The 20,443-nt window shown below is 41.1% G+C and overlaps 1 protein-coding gene across 7 annotated transcripts in view; it reads right to left on the bottom strand.

Annotated features, from left to right (window-relative positions):
• Positions 1-1,164: 1,164 nt before the first annotated feature.
• TAB2 (TGF-beta activated kinase 1 (MAP3K7) binding protein 2) overlaps positions 1,165-20,443 on the bottom strand; it is a 164,198-nt gene continuing 144,919 nt past the window's right edge. For all 7 annotated transcript variants that reach the window (XM_029594060.1, XM_029594061.1, XM_029594062.1 and 4 more), the window contains one exon: positions 1,165-2,339. In XM_029594060.1, coding sequence (XP_029449920.1) covers positions 2,194-2,339 — 146 coding nt within the window. In that variant the 3' untranslated portion in view covers positions 1,165-2,193. The remainder of the gene's footprint in view (positions 2,340-20,443) is intronic.

Below are 20,443 nucleotides of genomic sequence, written 5' to 3'. Positions count from 1 at the left end.
TAATAAAACAGGTAAAAACTGATTTGTCAATCTTCACATAGAACTGCAGATGAAGCTTAAAAACAAGGCCTTTTTTCTTTTTAGTCTTTTCTAAAAAAAAAAAAAATGCATTGGATGCAAGTGCTTTGGGTCTACTGCCTAATTACCTGGGATTGTCAATTTTTAGTCTCATACATAAAATGCACTGCCTTCAAAACAAAGGCCTTTTGCATTTACATAGATCACCTGTAACATTTATTCTTAAAAAAAAAACAATAATAATTGCACTGGCAAATGTTTAGAGTGGGTGACAATCTACTTTGCTCTCTTCTTTTTTGCTACATGTTTAGTATTCACTTCTGTCCCAATGAAGTGCTTCTACATAATTCTTAAGATGTTTTTGTACATAATTCCCTCTCATATTTTCATGTATGTACATTCCCAATTCCCTGAATAGGATTTGTTATCCTAATATAAAAACTCTGTTTGCTTCCTTCTCTTCAAACAGTAATGAAAAAATGACTGAGGAAGCCCTGTTGTTTTTATCAACTTGATTATATATTTTTGCCTTCCAGCCTTCATCTTTAGCTCAGTCAGCCTTATTTTCTGCAAATATTGTAACACAGCTAGCAGTGCAGTGGTAGTTGGAGAAAAGAGCTATGAACCTGGGTTGAGTACCATGCTTTCTGCTCACTATATGACCTTAAGTAAGTCTCTTGACCCCCTGTGCATAAAAAGTGTGCATAAGCTCTTTGGGATAGAAACGTCATAACCACACAAATAATCTTGTATAGCACTGTATTAATGGATGATGCTATATAAATAATTATTATACTAGCACCAATTGCCATCTAGGTATGTTAAGAAAATAACTGAATAAAAGGAAAGCAACATTTTATTACAACAGTTGCATGATGTTTCTGTTGTGTTTACATATGTACCTTCCCAATAAATACATCAGTAAGGTTCTCTGAGACACTTAGTAGATACAGAAAGTCAAACCTTTTTGAATAAAATAGCTAGGAATTTCATTGGTAGAATATGATTTCACCAATATTATGTGCCGGCAACCATAGGTGCCAAAAGTTAATGTAATGTTGATGGCCAGAGAATTTTACTCTTAAGCCTCACTGTGCTAGACGAAAGGCTGCCTTGTGTCACCCACCATAAAAAAGTCAGTGTACAGAGTGAACTATATGCATAACCCTTCAAACGTTACCTGCTTTTTTTTTTTTTTTTTTACCACACTGCATCTGCAGGTCTTCACAGAATATCAGCATTTACAACAGCAATTTACAGAACGAGCAGAAGAAAACTATTTCTGTGCATAGATTCATATCATTAACGCGCTTTTAAGGCATCACTTTTTTCAAATAAAAGCCTAAAAAGGGACATGATCGTGCTTAATCAGCTTGAGGGGGAAGGAAAGGAAGTTAGTTAACAAAAGATTATTACACTATACTGTACATACAGAAGTACAAGAAATTAATAAAGGTGAGGAAAAGAAATCATTAAAGTAGGCTCCATAGCTATGTACAGTGAGAAAAGCTTTGGGTTATTCCTCTGTGTATTATACAGACAATGCATGCAATTTTTCCTTTTCATCTTTTCACTTGATTGTTCCAATTCTGGCTTCACAGAGTGGAGATGATTTTCAGGGAAGATGAGGTGGATGAGGGTACCAATGCACTGACGTGTGAGGTCCTTCTTTAAACAGGCACTTTGTGACAGCAACAGTTTACACTCATTTCATATTTCTTCTGTGTATGTAGTGTTTCACTGAAAGCTTGCTTAAAAAACAAACAAACCCCATACAGCTCAATCTTTCCATTCCTTTCTCCAGTCTAACAAAACCAAACCCAAAACAATGGTGATAGTGAGGAAAGAGAACTGGGAACATCCAAGCACTAGACACAGTGCGAGAGATTCCTATTAGGATATTGGTAATACTGTCCATGGTTTAGGCAGCTGGCAACCAAGTCTTTCAGCAGATTATTTTCCTACTGATGAATTCCAACTGCCTGCAATACAACACTGAGGTATTATTAGCTCTGAGGGCTGAAATTTAACATTAACAAAATGTCATCCTAGTCACACCTTCGGTTTTACAGGATCTACTGTCTAACCAAGGATGATTTTTCCCCGTCTCCAATGAGAGATAGAAGAGTTCTTTCTGATTTCTTATTGCTTACAGAAGATAGTAGGCCTGTTGGCTCAGAAATGCCTGGGCATCTCACATTGTTCACAACGGTTTAATGCTGGATGATTCAGGAAAGTACAGGCAGTGCAACTCCACTGAGCTTCCTCATCTTCCTCTATGTCAGTTACATTCTTTGGTGTTTTAACAGTGGACCTTTGATCTGAAAAAATGAAGAAGAAAAAAAAAAAGAAAATTAGTTACAAAAATATAAAATGGAAATGGTTCTCTTACCGCATGGAGAACGAAAAAGTGAGAATGGGATGCTTGAAGATTCCTAACATTTGATTTCATTATGTTGTTTTTGGGAGACATGCAACAAAAAATATTTCAGGAAGATGGAAAACATTTATATTGCAGGACTGTAACAAGTTAACGAAAGCTGTGTCACAGATTAAGGATACAGTAGGCTGTGCTTCCTTTAAAGTGTGATGATGCCTAGCCCTGCTGTGGAGTATTTGCTATCCAATAACACATTGGACTGGGAATCTTGAATCCTGCATCAATGCAGTGATTTGAGCAAAGTATAAAGCAGCTTTGCCTACCTATAACAAGTATTCTCAGAGAACAGCAGGATGTCAGTCCTCACATGAGTGACATCATCAGATAGAGCCCACCACGGAAGTTTAACGTCAAAGTTTCTAGAAACTTTGAGCACGCCCTACTAGGCATATGCAGCATGCTATGCCTCCACGCATCCATGTGGGCCTCCTTCAATCTATAATTCAGCTTAGACTTGGAGAACCAACTTCAAAGGGAAGTGGGTGGGTTTTGTGAGGACTGATATCCTGCTCTTCTAGGAGAACACCTATTATAGGTAAGCAACTCTGCTTTCTCAGAGGACAACCAGGATGGCACTCCTCACATATATGAAGAATCCTTAGCTACAGTCTCTGTCTGATCAAAAAAAAAGAAGAAAAACACCCAAAACAGTATGAACAGACCATTTTTGTATTTTATGGGTTTTGTTTTTTTTTTTTAAATGGGGCAGCCAAAATAACAAGTACTAGTGGGGGATGGAGTTGGATTCTATACCTCAAAAAGACTTCTCAGGACAGAATGTTCAAACCTGTCATGTCAGGAGTCCCTGTCCAAACAAGAGTGCAATGTGAATGTGTCACAGTTTTGCAGATTTCTTCCATGGAGATTGATCTTAGTGGGCTACAAACACTGCCATGGCTCAGACACTGTGAGCCTTGGTATGAACCATCAGATTCAGGCCTGGCCGAGAATAACAGGAGGAGATGCAATGTGCTAACCAATTAGAAAGGGTGCACCTGGCAATGGCAATTTCAGGTTTGTTAGTGTCAAAAGAAACAAAAAGCTGGGTGGACTTTCTAAGGGCTTCAGTCCACACCAGACAGAAGAAAAAGGCTCTCCCGCAATCTAAACTATGTAGTGCTTGTTCACCTTTGTGAACACATGGCTCGGGAAAGAATGCTTGGAAGGACAACTGACTGGATAAGATAGACGTCCTGGGTAGGACTTCCCCCAAAAATATCTGTATCTTCATCAAACGGCAATAGATATATATATTTTTAATATATATATATATTTTTATCTAAAAGGAAAAGGCACGACTATCATATTCACCAGGCTTGGAGCTGCAATGTTTACTGCAACGTCTTTTCTTTGCCGGAATATCAATAGAATCATGCATCCTTCCCACCTTTTTTATTTCTTTAGTGAAATTTTAGTGAAATATAAGTGGAAAAAAGGTTTGCAACTGGTGGGTTCTAAGGAAAGGTGGAGACTGAAGAGGGCCCATATAGAGGCATGGCATGCTCAAATTTCTAGAAACTTTGAAGCCAAACTTTCGTGCCTGGCTTCATTTGATGACATGACCTATTTATTTATTTATTTATTTATTTATTTAGAGCTTTTCTATACCGGCATTCATGATACAATCACATTATGCTGGTTTACAGTTAACAGGGGATGTAAAAAGCCTTGAACATTTAACAAGTGAAGAGGAGCAAGAAAAGTTACAATAAAACAAGGGTGCTAGAACTAGGGGAAGAAGACGACAAAGCTAGAGTAACTTAACAGTAGGATGAGCAATTATTTACATTGTGCTGAAAGTCACTCAATAGTTATTGCGGTGCTTCAGTTAGGTTCGGGAAAGGCTTGTTTAAACAGCCAAGTCTTAAACCTTTTTCTGAATGTTAGTAAGCATGGTTCCTGTCTGAGATCAGGGGGAATGGCAATCCATATAGATGGTCCCGCTGTAGAGAAGGCCCGGTCTCTGAATGCTAGATGATGTGAGATTTGGTTTGGGGGACAGGCAGTGATCCTCTGTAGGCTTCTCTGATGGGTCTGGATGAGGTATGTAGTCTGAGCGGGATTTGAAGATTAAGAGGGGCTTGATTATGGATGGATTTATGGATGATGGTGATGGACTTGTGAAGAATTCTGAAATGTATTGGCAGCCAGTGTAAATTTTTAAGGATGGGAGAGATGTGGTCTCTTCTTCTAGTGTTTGTCAGGATTCTGGCTGTCGTGTTTTGGAGCATTTGAAGAGGTTTGATGGAGGAGGACGGGAGACCTAGCAAGGGAGACCAGGATGGCAGTCCTCACCTATGTGTGAGGACTGCCATCCTGCTTGACCTCGGAGAAATGCAGTTGGATCAAATTAGCACCATTCAAAATTATTCAATTATGGTTTGCATAGAAAACTATAATTTATTAGGTATGGCCTTTAGAACACTCATAGCAAAGCCACAGTAACTGTCAACGTTGGCAGAAAAATTCAAATTAGTCCTTTCAGTCTGCCCAGTCATTCCTGTCTATACTACTGAGGATATATCCCAGCTGCAGAAGCTTGACTGCTTTTAGGAAATGGCTTCTTTTCCCCATCTATTTTTGTTGTTTTCCACTTTGGTTCTCTACATGCCAGCTCTTACTCCCCATGCCCCACCACCAAGCTCTGTAATAATCCAAATAACTTATCACAACTAGTAAGGCTGTTGGCTGAACAAGTGGTTACCTAGGCCTCTATGCTCTTGCTGGATGGTACCTGGCTAACTACCCGTTGCCAATGATCCAGTTAGCTTCTCGGGTGTTGGAGCCTGTTGATTTTAGCCTGGCTAATGTGTGTTAAGCTAGGTGTTGCTAGGCTGTGCTTCCTTTATCTGGCCCTTTTCTCATCACTTCTCCCCTTGCTTTTACTCTCAAGGGAATGAAAGATAGGTTGTGTTTGCAATCTGCAACCTCACCACCATGGTCCTACCACTTCTATATTTGTCCCAAATATGCTTGAATTGTGTCACAGTACTGATTTCACCTTTCCTGGCAGATTATCCTAGGCATCTACCACCAACATTTTCTGTTTCCTCTGAACCTTCCTCCTACACATCATGGCCCTATGTCATGAAAATCCTTTTCTACAGAAAATGCCATTTTCCTGAAATTTACTGAATCCTGTACAATATTTAAATGTTTATACCATATTCCTCATTTCTCTTCTTTCCTAAACTGAGTACATTTTGAATATCTTAAGCCTATCTTTGTAGGGTTTGTGTTGCAAGTCTTGTATCCTTTTAGTAGCCTCTCTCAGAACTGCTCTCATCCTTTCAATGTTCTTTCAAAGATATGACCTCCAGAAATGAGGTGTGAACAGTGTAGTCTCACTAATGACCTATACAAGGGAAATATTGACTCCTTTTTCAGCTGATAATAGTTCTACTTATGCACCCATGCATGCTATTAGCTTTCCAGTTGCTTTACTACATTGCCTGGCTAACTTGGTCATCTCACATTCTTAACTTTTTATTGTTTTGTTGATTGCTCTATTTTATTATATGCATTTATATGATATAATTTATTTTAGTTGTTAATTTGTATGGAGCATTGCCTTGAGCACTGAAGTAGGACATTTAAAAATGTAATAAATAAATGATTACTTCCAGGTCAATTTCTTTTAAACCGTTCCCATTTTTGTCTTTAACTATTATAGATTTTTGCATCCCAAAATATGTGATTTCAATTATTTTTTTTTTAAGTATTAAAGATCATTTCTTAATAGTGGCATTCAGGTCTGTGATTTTGTTAACAGGAATTTGAGCATTTGCACACATGACTCTCCAAGATGATGCTTTGCCTTTTTTTCTATTTCCTTTTGTTCTCTTCCTGTTAATTTTCCATTAACTATTTTAGATGCTCTCTCTCCTCTATTTTGATTGTTCTCTCTTGTATTTTATTGCTGATTTCATTGCCACCAGTAACATCAAATAGATAATAGTAATAGAACACGTGTCTCACATTTTTAACCATTGTCATAACTGATTTACATTATTTTCATCATCCTCTTTTTTGGAAGGTCTATAAGTTTTATTCCTGCAATTTTAGGTTTTTAGCTCAACCAGAATTGGCCTATACTGAGACTTCAGTGCCATGAAACTTCATTCACAATGGCATTTTCCCTCATTTCTAACCCTCTCCACTTTTCTATCTAGCACAGCCACTGCAGTGACAGTTCTTAGCCATGGGCCACAAATCAAGGCTTCATCCAGAACCCAGAAGGTGACACCACATGTAGCTGAAGTGAGATGTCAAGACACTCTCACTTCACATTATCACCAGCAATCCCAAAGAGCAGAAGCTCGGCTCAGGTCAGGAACTAAACTCAGGTCTCCTGCAAAACAGCACACAGAACTACCACTGGACCTGTTTAATCACATCCATTTTGGTTGCAATTCCTGGCCAGAAGGTTATTACCATTTTAAATGATAGAAATACAATATGAACTATCTTCAGAAGTAAGGATCCTAAGAATTGTATTAGATTCTGCATGGACATTAAAGGGAAAAGTGCAGACAAATCAACAAAGCTTCAGTTAGGTTAAGGGTGATAATTCAGCTATGGCCACTGTTATGACTCACTGATTTCAAGATGATGCTGCAATCAATGGTGATTAGCCTCCTAGATTATTGTGACTCCCTCTATTTGGGCTTTCAAAAAAAACCCAAAAAAAACAACCTACTGTGGTTGCAGATCATACAAAACACAGCTACGAAGATGATTATTGGAAAAAGATGATGGGAAAAAGCTATTTCTCTACTAATTTCCCTACACTGGCTGCCTGTTACCTTCTGTATTAAATTAAAAATCTTATCCCTTGGCCTAGGTGGATCCAAGATGGCAGAACTGGCAGCTCACGCTTGAGCCCGTCTCCCTTTTTGCCTTACTATATCTGGAATAATGCCACATTCTGGCTGAAAACGGAGGGCTAGAGAGCAGGAGGTCTCTGCACCTATCAAGCCCTCTGGTGGGTCCAATGGATGCTCTTGTGAGTCGGGGAGCCATCACTTTGGGAGTTTGTTCGCTTGAGATGCGTCGGGAGGAAGTAAGACTCTATTCTCTCCCTGAACTATCGACATCTCTGTCCCTGGAGGAACTGATGGCTCCTGTCAATCCCGCTTTGGTGAGATTGCTCAACCTGCGACGAGGTAGGGCGCTGGTTGATGATGCCGGCAGTGTTGAACCTCGTTCCAAGCCCGCGGGACCTGCTGGAAGTGTCTCAGCACCGTTTGAGAATTTCAGCGTTGCAGGGGAGATTCTTGGAAGTGTTGCTACATAGCAGTCTGGAGAGGACTCTTTTGAATTACCCAGAATTCAATCGTTTGATATGGTAAGACCAACTATATTTAAACTCAAAGTCATTTGGGAAGCAATCCAGACTTTAAATAATACTGTAGTGCAGATGAAACTGGTAGTGAATTGTGTAAAGGTTTTGGAGACCCAGATGAAATTCATGGAAAATGAAACTAGAGAGATTAAAAAATCCCGCGAGACCTTTAAAGTTGAGCTTGAAAGTACATCTGCTCTTCAGCAGGCTCTGCTTAAAGAAAATCAGCTCTTATCAAATAAAGTTGAGCTAATGGAAAATCAAATGCGGGGGAAAAATCTCCATTTTATTAATTTTCCAAAGGATTCATATATCTCTCCTAAAGTTATGTGGAAAAAATATCTAATGGATATTCTAAAAATTCCTGAATAGGCCCTTCCGTTGGTTTCAAGGGTATATTATATATGTTGCGATGCTGCTCACGGGCCTAGCCGCAAGCAGCCTCTTACCTCCACTGCCAGGCTACCCCCTAGTGCTATCTCTTGCGGCCTGGAGGCCGCCGCCTGTGATCCACGGCAGTTGAAGCCGCTGCCATTGTCCTGCCTCCATGGCTCGGAGGCCACTGATGTCATATCCTCCCCTCTGAGGCGGTGGGGAGCTGCCACCATGCTTTCATGCGACCCGGCGGCCACTGCCGTCATTCCTCCTGCACAGTCCTGCCCCCAACACTGGGACCTGGCTTCGCGGCCTAGTGCCGCTCCTGGTTGATCTTCGCGGCAGGGACACCACCATTGCTGTCACTGGTCCTGCCTCCTCTAGGCGCGCAGCCGCGCCTCTCCTGTCTATTTAAAGGGCCCGCGGTGGGAAAAAACCCCGCAGCCCCACCTGATGACCTCATCCGGGCGTCTCCTCTTCAGCCCTATAAGAGGGCCCTTCACCAGTCGTTCAGCACCTTCGCAAGGAGCTAGCCTGCTCCTGGATTCTCCGGTCCATCTCCGCTTCTTCAAGGTACTCTGTTCTTCGTGGGAATTCCCTTATCTTCGTCCATGGTTCCTGGTCTCTCGTCTGTCCTGTCTTCAGAGGTTCCAGTCATCAGATGTTCCTGATGTCCTCGTCTTCAGATGTCCCTGTCTTCAGATGTTCTGTCTCCAGATGTCCTATTTCTTCTGGCTCCTTTCTTTGGATGCCCTTGTCCTTGGATGTTCCTGGTTCCGGATTAGACTCCTAGCTCTCCTGCCGATTTCTGCTTCCAGATGATCTTCCAGGTTATCGGTCACGCCGGGTCACTGAAGCCCCTGCCTTGGCTGGATTCTGCTTAGAGTGTCATTGGATTCCTCTATCATCCCGAGTTTTAACCTTGGTTCCATCTATCCACTCACCAAGAGTCTTCGTCTCATCCAAGTCTTCAAGTATCTCTGCCTCGTCCACCTAGTTCCCTTCGGCTCCTCTGTTTGGATGGTCCAGGTTCCGGGGGCCAGCCCTAGCCTCCCCCAGTGGATTCTGCTTCCAAATGATCTTCCAGGGTGTCCAGCCACACCGGGTCACTGAAGCCTCCTCCAGCTGGACCCTGCTACGAGAGCCGCCCGGATCCTCTCTTCGTCCTGAGCCACAGCCCTGCTTTTGCCTTGTCCACTCACCTAGTGTCTTCACCTCATCCAAGTCTCCAAGTGTCTTCGTCTTGTCCCTGTTCCAGAGCCATCGCCTGTCCTCGACCTCTGTCCATCCTGTCACATCTGCCGTCTCCAGGTGGCAGGTCCGAAAGGGCTATCGAGTGGTCGGAGGGCTACCCCAGAGACCAGCATTGTGTTGTGGGTCTCTTCTGGTGCATTCAGGTTCGGCAGAGGTCAGGGCTCCTGGTCTTCTGCCTGTTCCCCCGTGATTGGACACGTCTTGCCTGCCTTGGCATGTCCTCTGAGCTCCTCTGCAGGTTCTTACTCAGACTGTGCCAGCTAATTTGGACCTTACTATAATTTTGGAAACCTCTGAGAAAGATCTGGTTACTCTGGTAACCCTCATTGTCTCCTTTCTCTTGGAGTCTGAGAGACTGGATTCTTAAAATGTTTTTTCGACATCAGTTGAAAACTTTTCTAAACTTAAGAGTTTCTCCGGACCTTGCCTGACAAACGCAGAAGAGGAGGCAGTTTCTATTAATGAGGCCTAAGGCTTTAGAATTGGGTGCTTTCTTTCTTCCCAAATTCCCTTGTAAATGTTTGATTAAATATCAAAAAGCTTCCTATATCTTTTTTCAACCATCTCAACTGTCATCTTTTCTGAATGATAAATATTTACCTATTTTAAGTTCCTCTCCTATCTGAGAAGGCAGAGCACAGGATGTCCAGGAGTCTGTTCCTCTCTTTTTGCTAGTTATTTCCTTATGATTATTGTATAATTTTCCTGGGGTTTTGCTCTTGGATCCTTCTATAGAGGACTTGGATTGTATGAGACATGTTAAAATTTTCTATATTATACTATTTTTGTTTTGCCTTTCTTTTTCTTACTATCTCATGGTTTGTTCTTCAAGTGGATTCTTGAAATGTATTTAGAAAATTTATAAATAAAAAATGTAAAAAAATTATCTGTCACATATAGGGTTTTGAAGGGATATGGCTGTTCCTATCTTGCTAAATGAGTAAATTGGCATTTGCCATCCAGATCTCTTTGGTTGAGTCAGGGAAAAGAGCTAAATTTTCCAGGACTAAAAGAAATCCATAAAGTAAAAAACTAGAGTAAGAGCATTCACTTATGTGGCATTTGACTTTTGGAACATATTACCTTTGGAGTTAAAGGAAATGAGGATTACATGTCACTCCAAAAATATTTAAAGAAAACGGTTGTTTGACCAGTTATTGGATTATGGTAGAAGATCAGAGGTACAAAGTATACAACTTGTAGTTAGTGGGTTACAAACTAGATCAAAGAAGTATACTAGTGAGTCTAGACATAGTAGGTTGATTATTCACTGCTTTTAGCAGTTGCAGCTCACTTTTCTTTAACAATTATATAAAGCCAGCTTCTGTAGAATTCCAATAATCAATGGCGTCACAGGTGAGTGTTCACCAGTACCCCAGGTGAACTAGGATACTGCAGAATGATGGAAGTCTACAGTAACCAACATTAAATGTAGGCCAACAGATTTGAATGTCATTAAATTGTTTATAATTGCTGAACTGCAAATTACTTTTTTACTGCCAGATATGTAAACATCATCTGGGAAGGACATCCTGTTGGTGATGGCAAACATTTTCACAAGTGTAGGACACATATGCAGTAAAGATATTTTACATATTCACCCTGCTTGTATGTAAAAACATATAAAGCAGGATTTGAATTTGCTTGTATAAAAGGAAATAGGCTGAATAAAGACTCATTTGTTTCCACACACATCACAATTTTTGTGATAATCTCAAACATGCTGCAATACTGAACCCTATTAATCTAGTCTGACAGCTACTTTGTCCTCCAGTAGCACTGAAACTCTAGGCTGCTGTATCTCTGCAATTACATAGGGAAAACACATCTGGAAAAAAACCACATCAAGCCAGGCAAGAAAGACCTCAATAGGATATAACTCGGACACTTGTCTCAAAGCTATGTATTAAATATTTAGCTGATTCTCTCCATTTTGATGGCAGAAACTCCACGTCTGTTGATAAAATGAGTGCAGTGGGGTAAGCTACCTTATTAGGAAACATCTCAAAAAAATAGACAGATTGCAACATAGAACATAAGAACATGCCATACTGGGTCAGGCCAAGGGTCCCTCAAGCCCAGCATCCTGTCTCCAGGCCATAAGAACCTGGCAAGTTCCCAAAAACTAAGTCTATCCCATGTTACTGTTGCTAGTAATAGCAGTGACTATTTTCTAAGGCAATTAATAGCAGGCAATGGACTTCTCCTTCAAGAACTTATCCAATCCTTTTTTAAACCCAGCTACATTAACTGCACTATCCACATCCCCTGGCAACAAATTCCAGAGTTTAACTGTGCGTTGAGTGAAAAAAAACTTTCTCTGATTAGTTTTAAATGTGCCACATGCTAACTTCATGGAGTGCCCCCTATTTATTTATTTATTTTACAGATTTTTATATGCCGGGGTACGTAGGTAACATCACCTCGGTTTACATTCAAACATTAATTCAGCATAGCGCTTTACAATGTAACATAATAACTGAAATAATCTAATACCTATATCTAATATCTAGTCCTTCTATTATCCAAAACAGTAAATAACTGATTCACATTTACTCGTTCTAGACCTCTCATGATCTTAAACACCTCTATCATATCCACCCCTCAGCTGAACAGTCCTAACCTCTAATCTTTCCTCATAGGGGAGCTGGTCCTGTGGTCAGGCTGCACCACTGTGGAACAGCAAATCTGAATGTGGATCCCCATTATTCGAGGCTACTTGGGCATACTGTGGAGATAGTGCACTCAAGTTTGAGGGAGGGAGGGAAGCTGGCTATTGCTGCTACTATAGCAGCCCTTATCAGCCAACAAGTAGCACACCTTGAAGAGACTAGGGAATGAGCCTTTTCAATTGCCAGCCCCTTATTTTGGAATTCCCTCCTTACTGAAGTCAGAACAATTAAAGAGCCCAAATTTTTCAAACAGGCGCTAAAAAATACTTGTTGTAAAGCCTACTAACTTGATTGCATGTCAATATCGTGTGATCCTAAATTTAAATTGAATTTTAAATTTATGCTTTTATGTCAATGATATACTGTCTTATTTTATTTGATGTGCTCCTTTGTATTTTAATTTATTACATCTGTTTTATGTATTTTAAATGTGTATGTTCTTTGTACCCCCATCCTGAACATAGGAAAGGCAGGTAACAAATATTTTAAAATAAATAAATAACAAGTGGCATAAAGCCAATAAGTAGCACAGAGTAGTGCACCTCAGAAGAGGAGCTATTCCAGCTCTTGGACTAACAAGGGCATCCTGAGATGCTTTAGCATGCTGTTCGATGGGAGATGAAAGCAAATGGACCAAAGAGTCAAGGAGAGAACGAGCAAAAAAAAAAATCAAAAACTGGATAGCAACCAATGTCATAATCACTCAAACAGCAAAGGCTCTGATAAGACCTATTAAAGCCAATTCTATAAGGGAGTAATTAGATATTCAATCTGCTATCCAATTAGAGATGGGTACATTTTCACCATTGTACCACCTGTTCTTGCCTTTCCACTGGCCACCTATCTGTTTTCATTAAGGAAAACAAATGTGATAGCATTTAACTTTAGATAAGAAGACTATGATAAAATAAGGAAATTAGAAAAATTCTAACTAAAGGAGCAGTTGTAAAGGTTAAAAATTTGCATGCGGCATGGATGCTATTTAAATACCATTTTGAAAGTCCAGATAACATATATTCTTTACATTAGAAAAGGTAGAAAGAACATAAACAACTGCCAGCATGGTTAAATGATGAGATGAAAGAGGCTATTAAGCCTAAAGGACATTTTTCAAAAATAGGAAGGTGGATCCAAATGAAGAAAATAGGAAAGAGCAAAAGCACAGGCAAGTAAAATGTAAAAGATTAATAAAGCAGGCCAAAAGAGAATTTGAAAAGAAGCTTTGCAGAGAAGTAAAAATCAAAATAAAACCTTTTTCAAGTATATTAAAAAAACATAGAAACATAGAAATGACGGCAGAAGAAGACCAAACGGCCCATCCAGTCTGCCCAGCAAGCTTTTGCACTTTTTTTTTTCTCTCACAAACTTATGTTTCTCTTGGCTCTTAGTAACCTTTTTTATTCTATTTCCCTTCCACCCCTGCCATTAATGTAGAGAGCAGTGTTGGAACTGCATCTAAGTGAAATAGCTTAATTAGTTAGGGGTATTAACCACCGCATTAAGCAAGCTTACACCCATGCTTATCTGTTTATCCAGACTATGTAATTCAGTCCTTGTTGATTGTTGCCTGAATATAGATCCACCTTTCTTCATCCCCCCCCCCCCACCATTGAAGCAGAGAGCCATGCTGGCTATGCATTGAAAGTGAAGTATCAGTCTTGCTCCCCTGCCGTTGAAGCAGAGGGCTATGCTGGATATGTGTGAAGTGTCAAACTTCCTCCCCTGCCGTTGAAGCAGAGAGCTATGCTGGATATGCATTGAAAGTGAAGTATTATCTTATTTGGTTTGGGGTAGCAACCCCCGTAACAAGCAAGCTACTCCCCGCTTTTTTTGTGAATGCAAATCCTTTTTTCCACATTTCCTCATTGCGGCTGAAGCTTAGAGTAATGTTGGAGTCACTTTAATGTGTATATGTTTATTGAATAAGGGTATTATCACCAGGTAGTAGCCATCGTTTCCGTGAGCCACCCACTCTTCATTCACATCCTCTAGACTTTATGGATCCACAGAGTTTATCCCACGCCCCTTTGAAGTCCTTTACAGTTTTGGTCTTCACCACTTCCTCCGGAAGGTCATTCCAGGCATCCACCAACCTCTCCGTGAAGAAATACTTCCTGACATTGGTTCTGAGTCTTCCTCCCTGGAGTTTTAAATCGTGACCCCTGGTTCTGCTGATTTTTTTCCAACGGAAAAGGTTTGTCGTTATCTTTGGATCATTAAAACCTTTCAAGTATCTGAAAGTCTGTATCATATCACCTCTGCTCCTCCTTTCCTCCAGGGTGTACATATTTAGATTCTTCAATCTCTCCTTATAAGTCATTTGATTAAGACCCTCCACCTTTTTGGTCGCCCTTCTCTGGACTGCCTCCATCCTGTCTATGTCTCTTTGGAGATACGGTCTCCAGAACTGAGCACAGTACTCCAGGTGAGGCCTCACCAAGGACCTGTACAACAAGGGGATCATCACTTCCCTTTTCTTATTCAATATTCCTCTCTCTATGCAGCCCAGCATTCTTCTGGCTTTAGCTATTGCCTTGTCACATTGTTTCGCCGACTTCAGCTCGTTAGACACTATCACCCCAAGGTCTCTCTCCTGCTCCGTGCACATCAGCCCTTCACCCCCCATCGAATACAGTTCTTCCGGATTTCCACACACCATATGCATGACTCTGCACTTCTTGGCATTGAATATCAGCTGCCATATATTCGACCACTCTTCCAGCTTCTTTAAATCCCGTCTCATTCTCTCCACTCCTTCCGGTGTGTCCACTCTGTTGCAGATCTTAGTGTCACCCGCAAACAGACAAACCTTACCTTCTATCCTGTCCGCTATGTCGCTCACATAGATATTGAACAAGACCGGTCCCAACACTGATCCTTGCGGCACTCCGCTTAACACCGCTCTCTCTTCAGAGTAAATTCCATTTATCATCACACATTGTCTTCTGTCTGTCAACCAGTTTGCAATCCAGGCCACCACCTCAGCACTCACTCCTAAGCTTCTCATTTTATTCACCAGCCTCCTGTGCGGGACCGTATCAAAAGCCTTGCTAAAATCCAAGTAGATGACTTCAAGTGCTCTTCTTTGATCTAACTCCCTAGTCACCCAGTTGAAAAAGTCAATCAGATTTGACTGACAGGATCTTCCCCTGGTGAATCCATGCTGCCTCTGATCCAGCAATTCTCCCGACTGTAGATAGTTCACTATTCTTTCTTTCAGCAGCGTCTCCATTACTTTTCCCACCACCGAGGTGAGGCTAACCGGCCTATAGTTACTAGCCTCCTCTCTGCTCCCACTCTTGTGAAGCGGGACCACCACCGCTCTTCTCCAAACCCTTGGCACCACTCCTATTTCTAGGGATCTATTGAACAGATCACACAGCAGTCCCGCCAGCACATCTCTGAGCTCCCTCAGTATCCTGGGATGAATCTCATCGGGCCCCATGGCTTTGTCCACTTTCAGTTTCCCCAGCTCTTCCCACACATTCTCCACGGTAAACAGAGTTACATCTACTCCAATCCCCTCCAGTTTCTTGCTAACTAGTGATGGTCCTTCTCCTGGGTCCTCTTTAGTGAACACCGAACAGAAGTATTTGTTTAATATTTCTGCCATTTCTTCGTCTCTCTCTACACATTGATCCTTTTCACCTTTCAATTTCACTATACCATTTTGAACTTTTCTCCTTTCTCTGATGTATCTGAAAAATGTCTTTGGCAATCCTTTCTTCCGCTTGACTTTTTGCCATCTTGATTACTTTCTTCATCTCTCTCAGTTGTACCATATATTCTTCTTTGTGCTCCTCCCTTTCGGATCCTTTATATTTCTTGAATGCTGTTCTTTTAGCTTTTATTTTGTCAGCCACCTCCTTTGAGAACCAAATAGGTTTCACTTTCCTTTTGCTTTTCTTTACTTTTCTGACATATAGATTAGTTGCCTTGATGATTGGTCCACTGTTGAGCCACATCTTTCTCGTTCTCCCAACCTTTTAATACGTGTGAGGGATTTGATTGGAATGTGAGTGTTAGCCCATCGGTCGCAGACGGCTGCGACCTCTGTTGCTCACCTCCTTTTTCCCTGCACCAGCGATTCTCGGAAGAATGGTGGCCTCTGCTTGCAAATACCGCCTTCCTCAGCGTTCCTGGGATGGTGTGGGCGATCCCATCCATCTTGAAGCAGGCATTACCTAGGGCACGCGCACGCCAGGTCCTCTCTTATACACGTCATGGCGGGAACCTCGGGGGCGCCCCTCCACATGAAGTCACCCGCCAGTGTATTTAAGCTATCTGGCCTATGCTTCCTACGAGTTAGCAAGGACTTATTTCCTGCTGAATTCCACTCCACCTGGAAACGCTTTGCTTTTGCTACTCTGAACTTGTTCCTGACTCTGGAACTTGAATGCCTTAGGTACCCACTCCTCAGAAGCCTTGTAGCGTTCTGGCTATCCCTTCTTCGGAGGGCCTTCCTGCCTGGAGATACCATCTAAACTTGATTGGGACACAGCCTCATTCTGCCTTGTGAGTACGCTATCATCTTGCTGACGGAACCTCTGGTGTACCCTGGGCCACTTCCGTGCTTGCCTCAGCAGACCACCTTCTACACTTCAGAGTGAGTTCCGTCATCTACCCAGCTCTGCTGACCTCCTGCACTTCTCTTACCAACGACAGTGTGATTCTTGGTGTACCCCGCACTGTGGGCCACTACCAGATTTACCCTGAGAAATGTAACATCGAGAGGAGGAGTTCCCAGGCGAACCCCATTCCGCGGGCCACTACCAGGGATATAATCACTGGGCAACATTACTACTCTGGACTGTGTCTATCCTTCTACTTGGTGGGTACTTCATCTACATTCCAGTCTAATAAAGTCTCATTACTCTCTGTGTCCATCTAAGCTGAGGCCACGCCTATCATAGCGAGTCCCCACAGGGCTCCTCCCTGTGGGTGGAGTCAGCTCTCACTACAATCCAGGGTCCACAACCATACCAGAATATAACAGTGAGATGACTAAGGGGTAAAAAGGGCACTCAGGAAAGACAAGGCCATAGTATAGAAACTAAGAGGGTGACATTTAAACTCCTCCATGTGGTTGCACATACGTGCACATATAGCCGCATGAAGATCTATGACTATTTATAACCCGCATGTATCAGATACATGCGTATTATAAAATATGCATACGTCTACCCCGCAATATATGCACTTATGCATGATTATGTGCAATGCATTGAAAGTATTTCAATGCATTGAACATATGTACTTTTCCTACCAATTTTAAAAATACACGTATATTTTATGCACAAAATTAAAAAAGGTCTTGCTTGAGTAAAACCTGATTTACGCGTGTATCAGTATATTTTAAAACATAAGCACGTAATTGAAATGATCAGTTTTCTGATTCCTCTACCAGTTTGCCCAGTCCTTCTCTGGGTCATCAAGACCCTCTTGGCTCTTCAGCCTGAACTCCACCCAGTTCACCCATTCATCCCACCCAGTCAAAAGTATACAAACAAGTCTGATATCATGTAGCAGGTGTAAAATTACACAAGTTGCCAAATGTGCACATGTAAGTCTCTTATAGAACAACAACTTACATATGTAACTGTTGGCTCTGCCCCAGAATGCCCATAAACCGCCCGTTTTTTCGCACTTAAATGTGCATATGAAACCTGAAGTACGCATTTACTTTTGATGTTTATTATTGGTTACACAAGTACAGGATATTATAATTCTTTGAAAATTCACCCCTAAATGAATTCTTTGCTTTAATCTTTAATGAGGACAAAAGCAAGTAGATATCTACCCTGGACACATTCTTTGAGTGTGATGATTCAGAGGAATGGAAGCAAATCATGGTGAACTGGGAAGATGAAATAGAGCAAAATGACAAACAAAAAATAACAAATCATCAGGACTGGATAGTATACATCCCAGTGTTCTGAAGGAACTAAAAAAATGAAATTGCAGGCTTATTACTAGTAATCTCTAACATCTAAAAAATATACACCTCATTCAAAAAAAAGATTAAAACTTGGCTTTTTAGAAAAGCCTTTCCGGAATAACCCCATTTATTTATCCCTCCACCCTTCCCTCCCCGCCCCCCCCTCGCATCAATCTTATCTGCCCAATCTAATGGTAAATATTAACTCCAATGTCATGGCTTATTCCTTATTTATGTTATGCAATGTTTATACTCCAATAAAGTCTAACTACTTGTTAACTAACTAATTGTAAATACAAACTGCAATGTTATGGCTTTTTCCTGATTTAAGATATACGTTTGACTCTAACAAAGTTTGTTAACTATCCTCTATATACCTTTCCAAGTTCAGCATTCACCCTGTTTAATGTATTTCCCTTCTATTACACATTACATGTAAACTGATATGATGTTTCGACGAATATCGGTATAAAAAAAACTTTAAATAAATAAATAAAACTCATTCAAATCAGTTACGGTTATCTGAGGGCTGAAGGGTGGACAACATAATGCCCATTTTTACTTCACGCATATCCAGCATAGCTCTCTGCTTCAAATGCAGGGGAGAAAGACCGATACTTCACACATATCCAGCATAGCTCTCTGCTTCAACGGCAGGGGAGAAAGTCTGATACTTCCCTTTCAATGCACATCCAGCATAACTCTCTGCTTCAACGGCAGGGGGAATGAAGAAAAGTGGATCTATATACAGACAACAATCAACAAGGACTGAATTACATGAAATTTAATGTGGATAAGTGCAAGGTGATGCATATAGGGAAAAATGCATATAGGGATGCATATAGGGAAAAATAATAGTTACACAATGTTAGGTTCCATATTAGGTGCTACAACCCAAGAAAGCGATCTAGGCGTCATAGTGGATAACACATTGAAATCGTCTGTTCAGTGTGCTGCGGCAGTCAAAAAAGCAAATAGAATGTTGGGAATTATTAGAAAGGGAATGGTGAATAAAACGGAAAAGGTCATAATGCCTCTGTATCGCTCCATGGCGAGACCGCACCTTGAATACTGTGTATAATTCTGGTCGCCGCATCTAAAAAAAAGATATAATTTCGATGGAGAAGTTACAGAGAAGGGCTACCAAAATGATAAGGGGAATGGAACAGCTCCCCTATGAGGAAAGACTAAAGAGGTTAGAAATTTTCAGCTTGGAGAAGAGACGGCTGAGGGGGGATATGACAGAAGTGTTTAAAATCATGAGAGGTCTAGAACAGGTAGATGTGAATTGGTTATTTACTCTTTCGGATAATAGAAAGACTAGGGGGCACTCCATGAAGTTAGCATGTGGCACATTTAAAACTAATCGAAGAAAGTTCTTTTTTACTCAACACACAATTAAATTCTGGAATTTGTTGCCAGAGGGTGTGGTTAGTGCAGTTAGAATAGCTGTGTTTAAAAAAGGATTGGATAAGTTCTTGGAGGAGAAGTCCTTTACCTGCTATTAATTAAGTTGACTTAGAAAATAGCCACTGCTATTACTAGCAACGGTAATATGGAATAGACTTAGATTTTGGGTACCTGCCAGGTTCTTATGGCCTGGATTGGCCACTGTTGGACACAGGATGCTGGGCTTGATGGATCCTTGGTCTGACCCAGTATGGCATGTTCTTATTAATGTTAAGATCCGACCTCAATAGAAATGGCATCCGTGAAGTACAGAAAGGTTTCCAAAATCTAGGAAAGAAGATAAGACACAGCAAAGACTACTTCCTTTTCGGAAGTATTACCTGTTCATGGAAAGGAAATGAGAAGCTATGCCATATAGATAATTTCAATTCTTGGCTCAAAACCTGGTGCACAGAAAGTGGTTTTGGATACACTGGAGGCCAGGGGCATGTATGGAACAGTAAAAGGCTATATGGTAAGGATGTTCTACATTTGTCTGTAGCAGGAAGAAGGATGCTAAGTGAGAAATTCAGATCATATATTATCAGACACAAACTAAAGAATGGGGATGGCAAATGAAGTTGGCATGTCACCCCCAAACAATAAAGGAAGTGGGAGGAGAAAATAAAATCAATCAGCTCAAAAAAGCACAAAAGGCGACTAGGAAGTGCAACAAATCAAGGGAGAAAAACTGAAACGATATGAGCACAAATGCTTGTAGTTTGGGAAATAAAATTCCAGATCTGTAGGCCCTAATGGTGGAAGCGGACTTGGACATTGTTGATGTATGGAGACATGGTTCACGGATTCTCATGATTGGGACATGGCCATACTGGGCTATAACTTGTTAAAGGAAGAGCAGAGAGGACAGAAAAGGGGGAGGATTAGCTCTTTATGTAAAAAAACAATATCCAAGCAACTAAAATGCAAGGAATATGGGATAGAGAAGAACC

Source organism: Rhinatrema bivittatum, chromosome 3 (genome assembly GCF_901001135.1).
Source record: "Rhinatrema bivittatum chromosome 3, aRhiBiv1.1, whole genome shotgun sequence".
Taxonomy (NCBI): Eukaryota; Metazoa; Chordata; class Amphibia; order Gymnophiona; family Rhinatrematidae; genus Rhinatrema; species Rhinatrema bivittatum.
The sequence above is the reverse complement of the archived record's forward strand: the minus strand, read 5'-3'. Positions and strand labels throughout refer to the sequence as shown.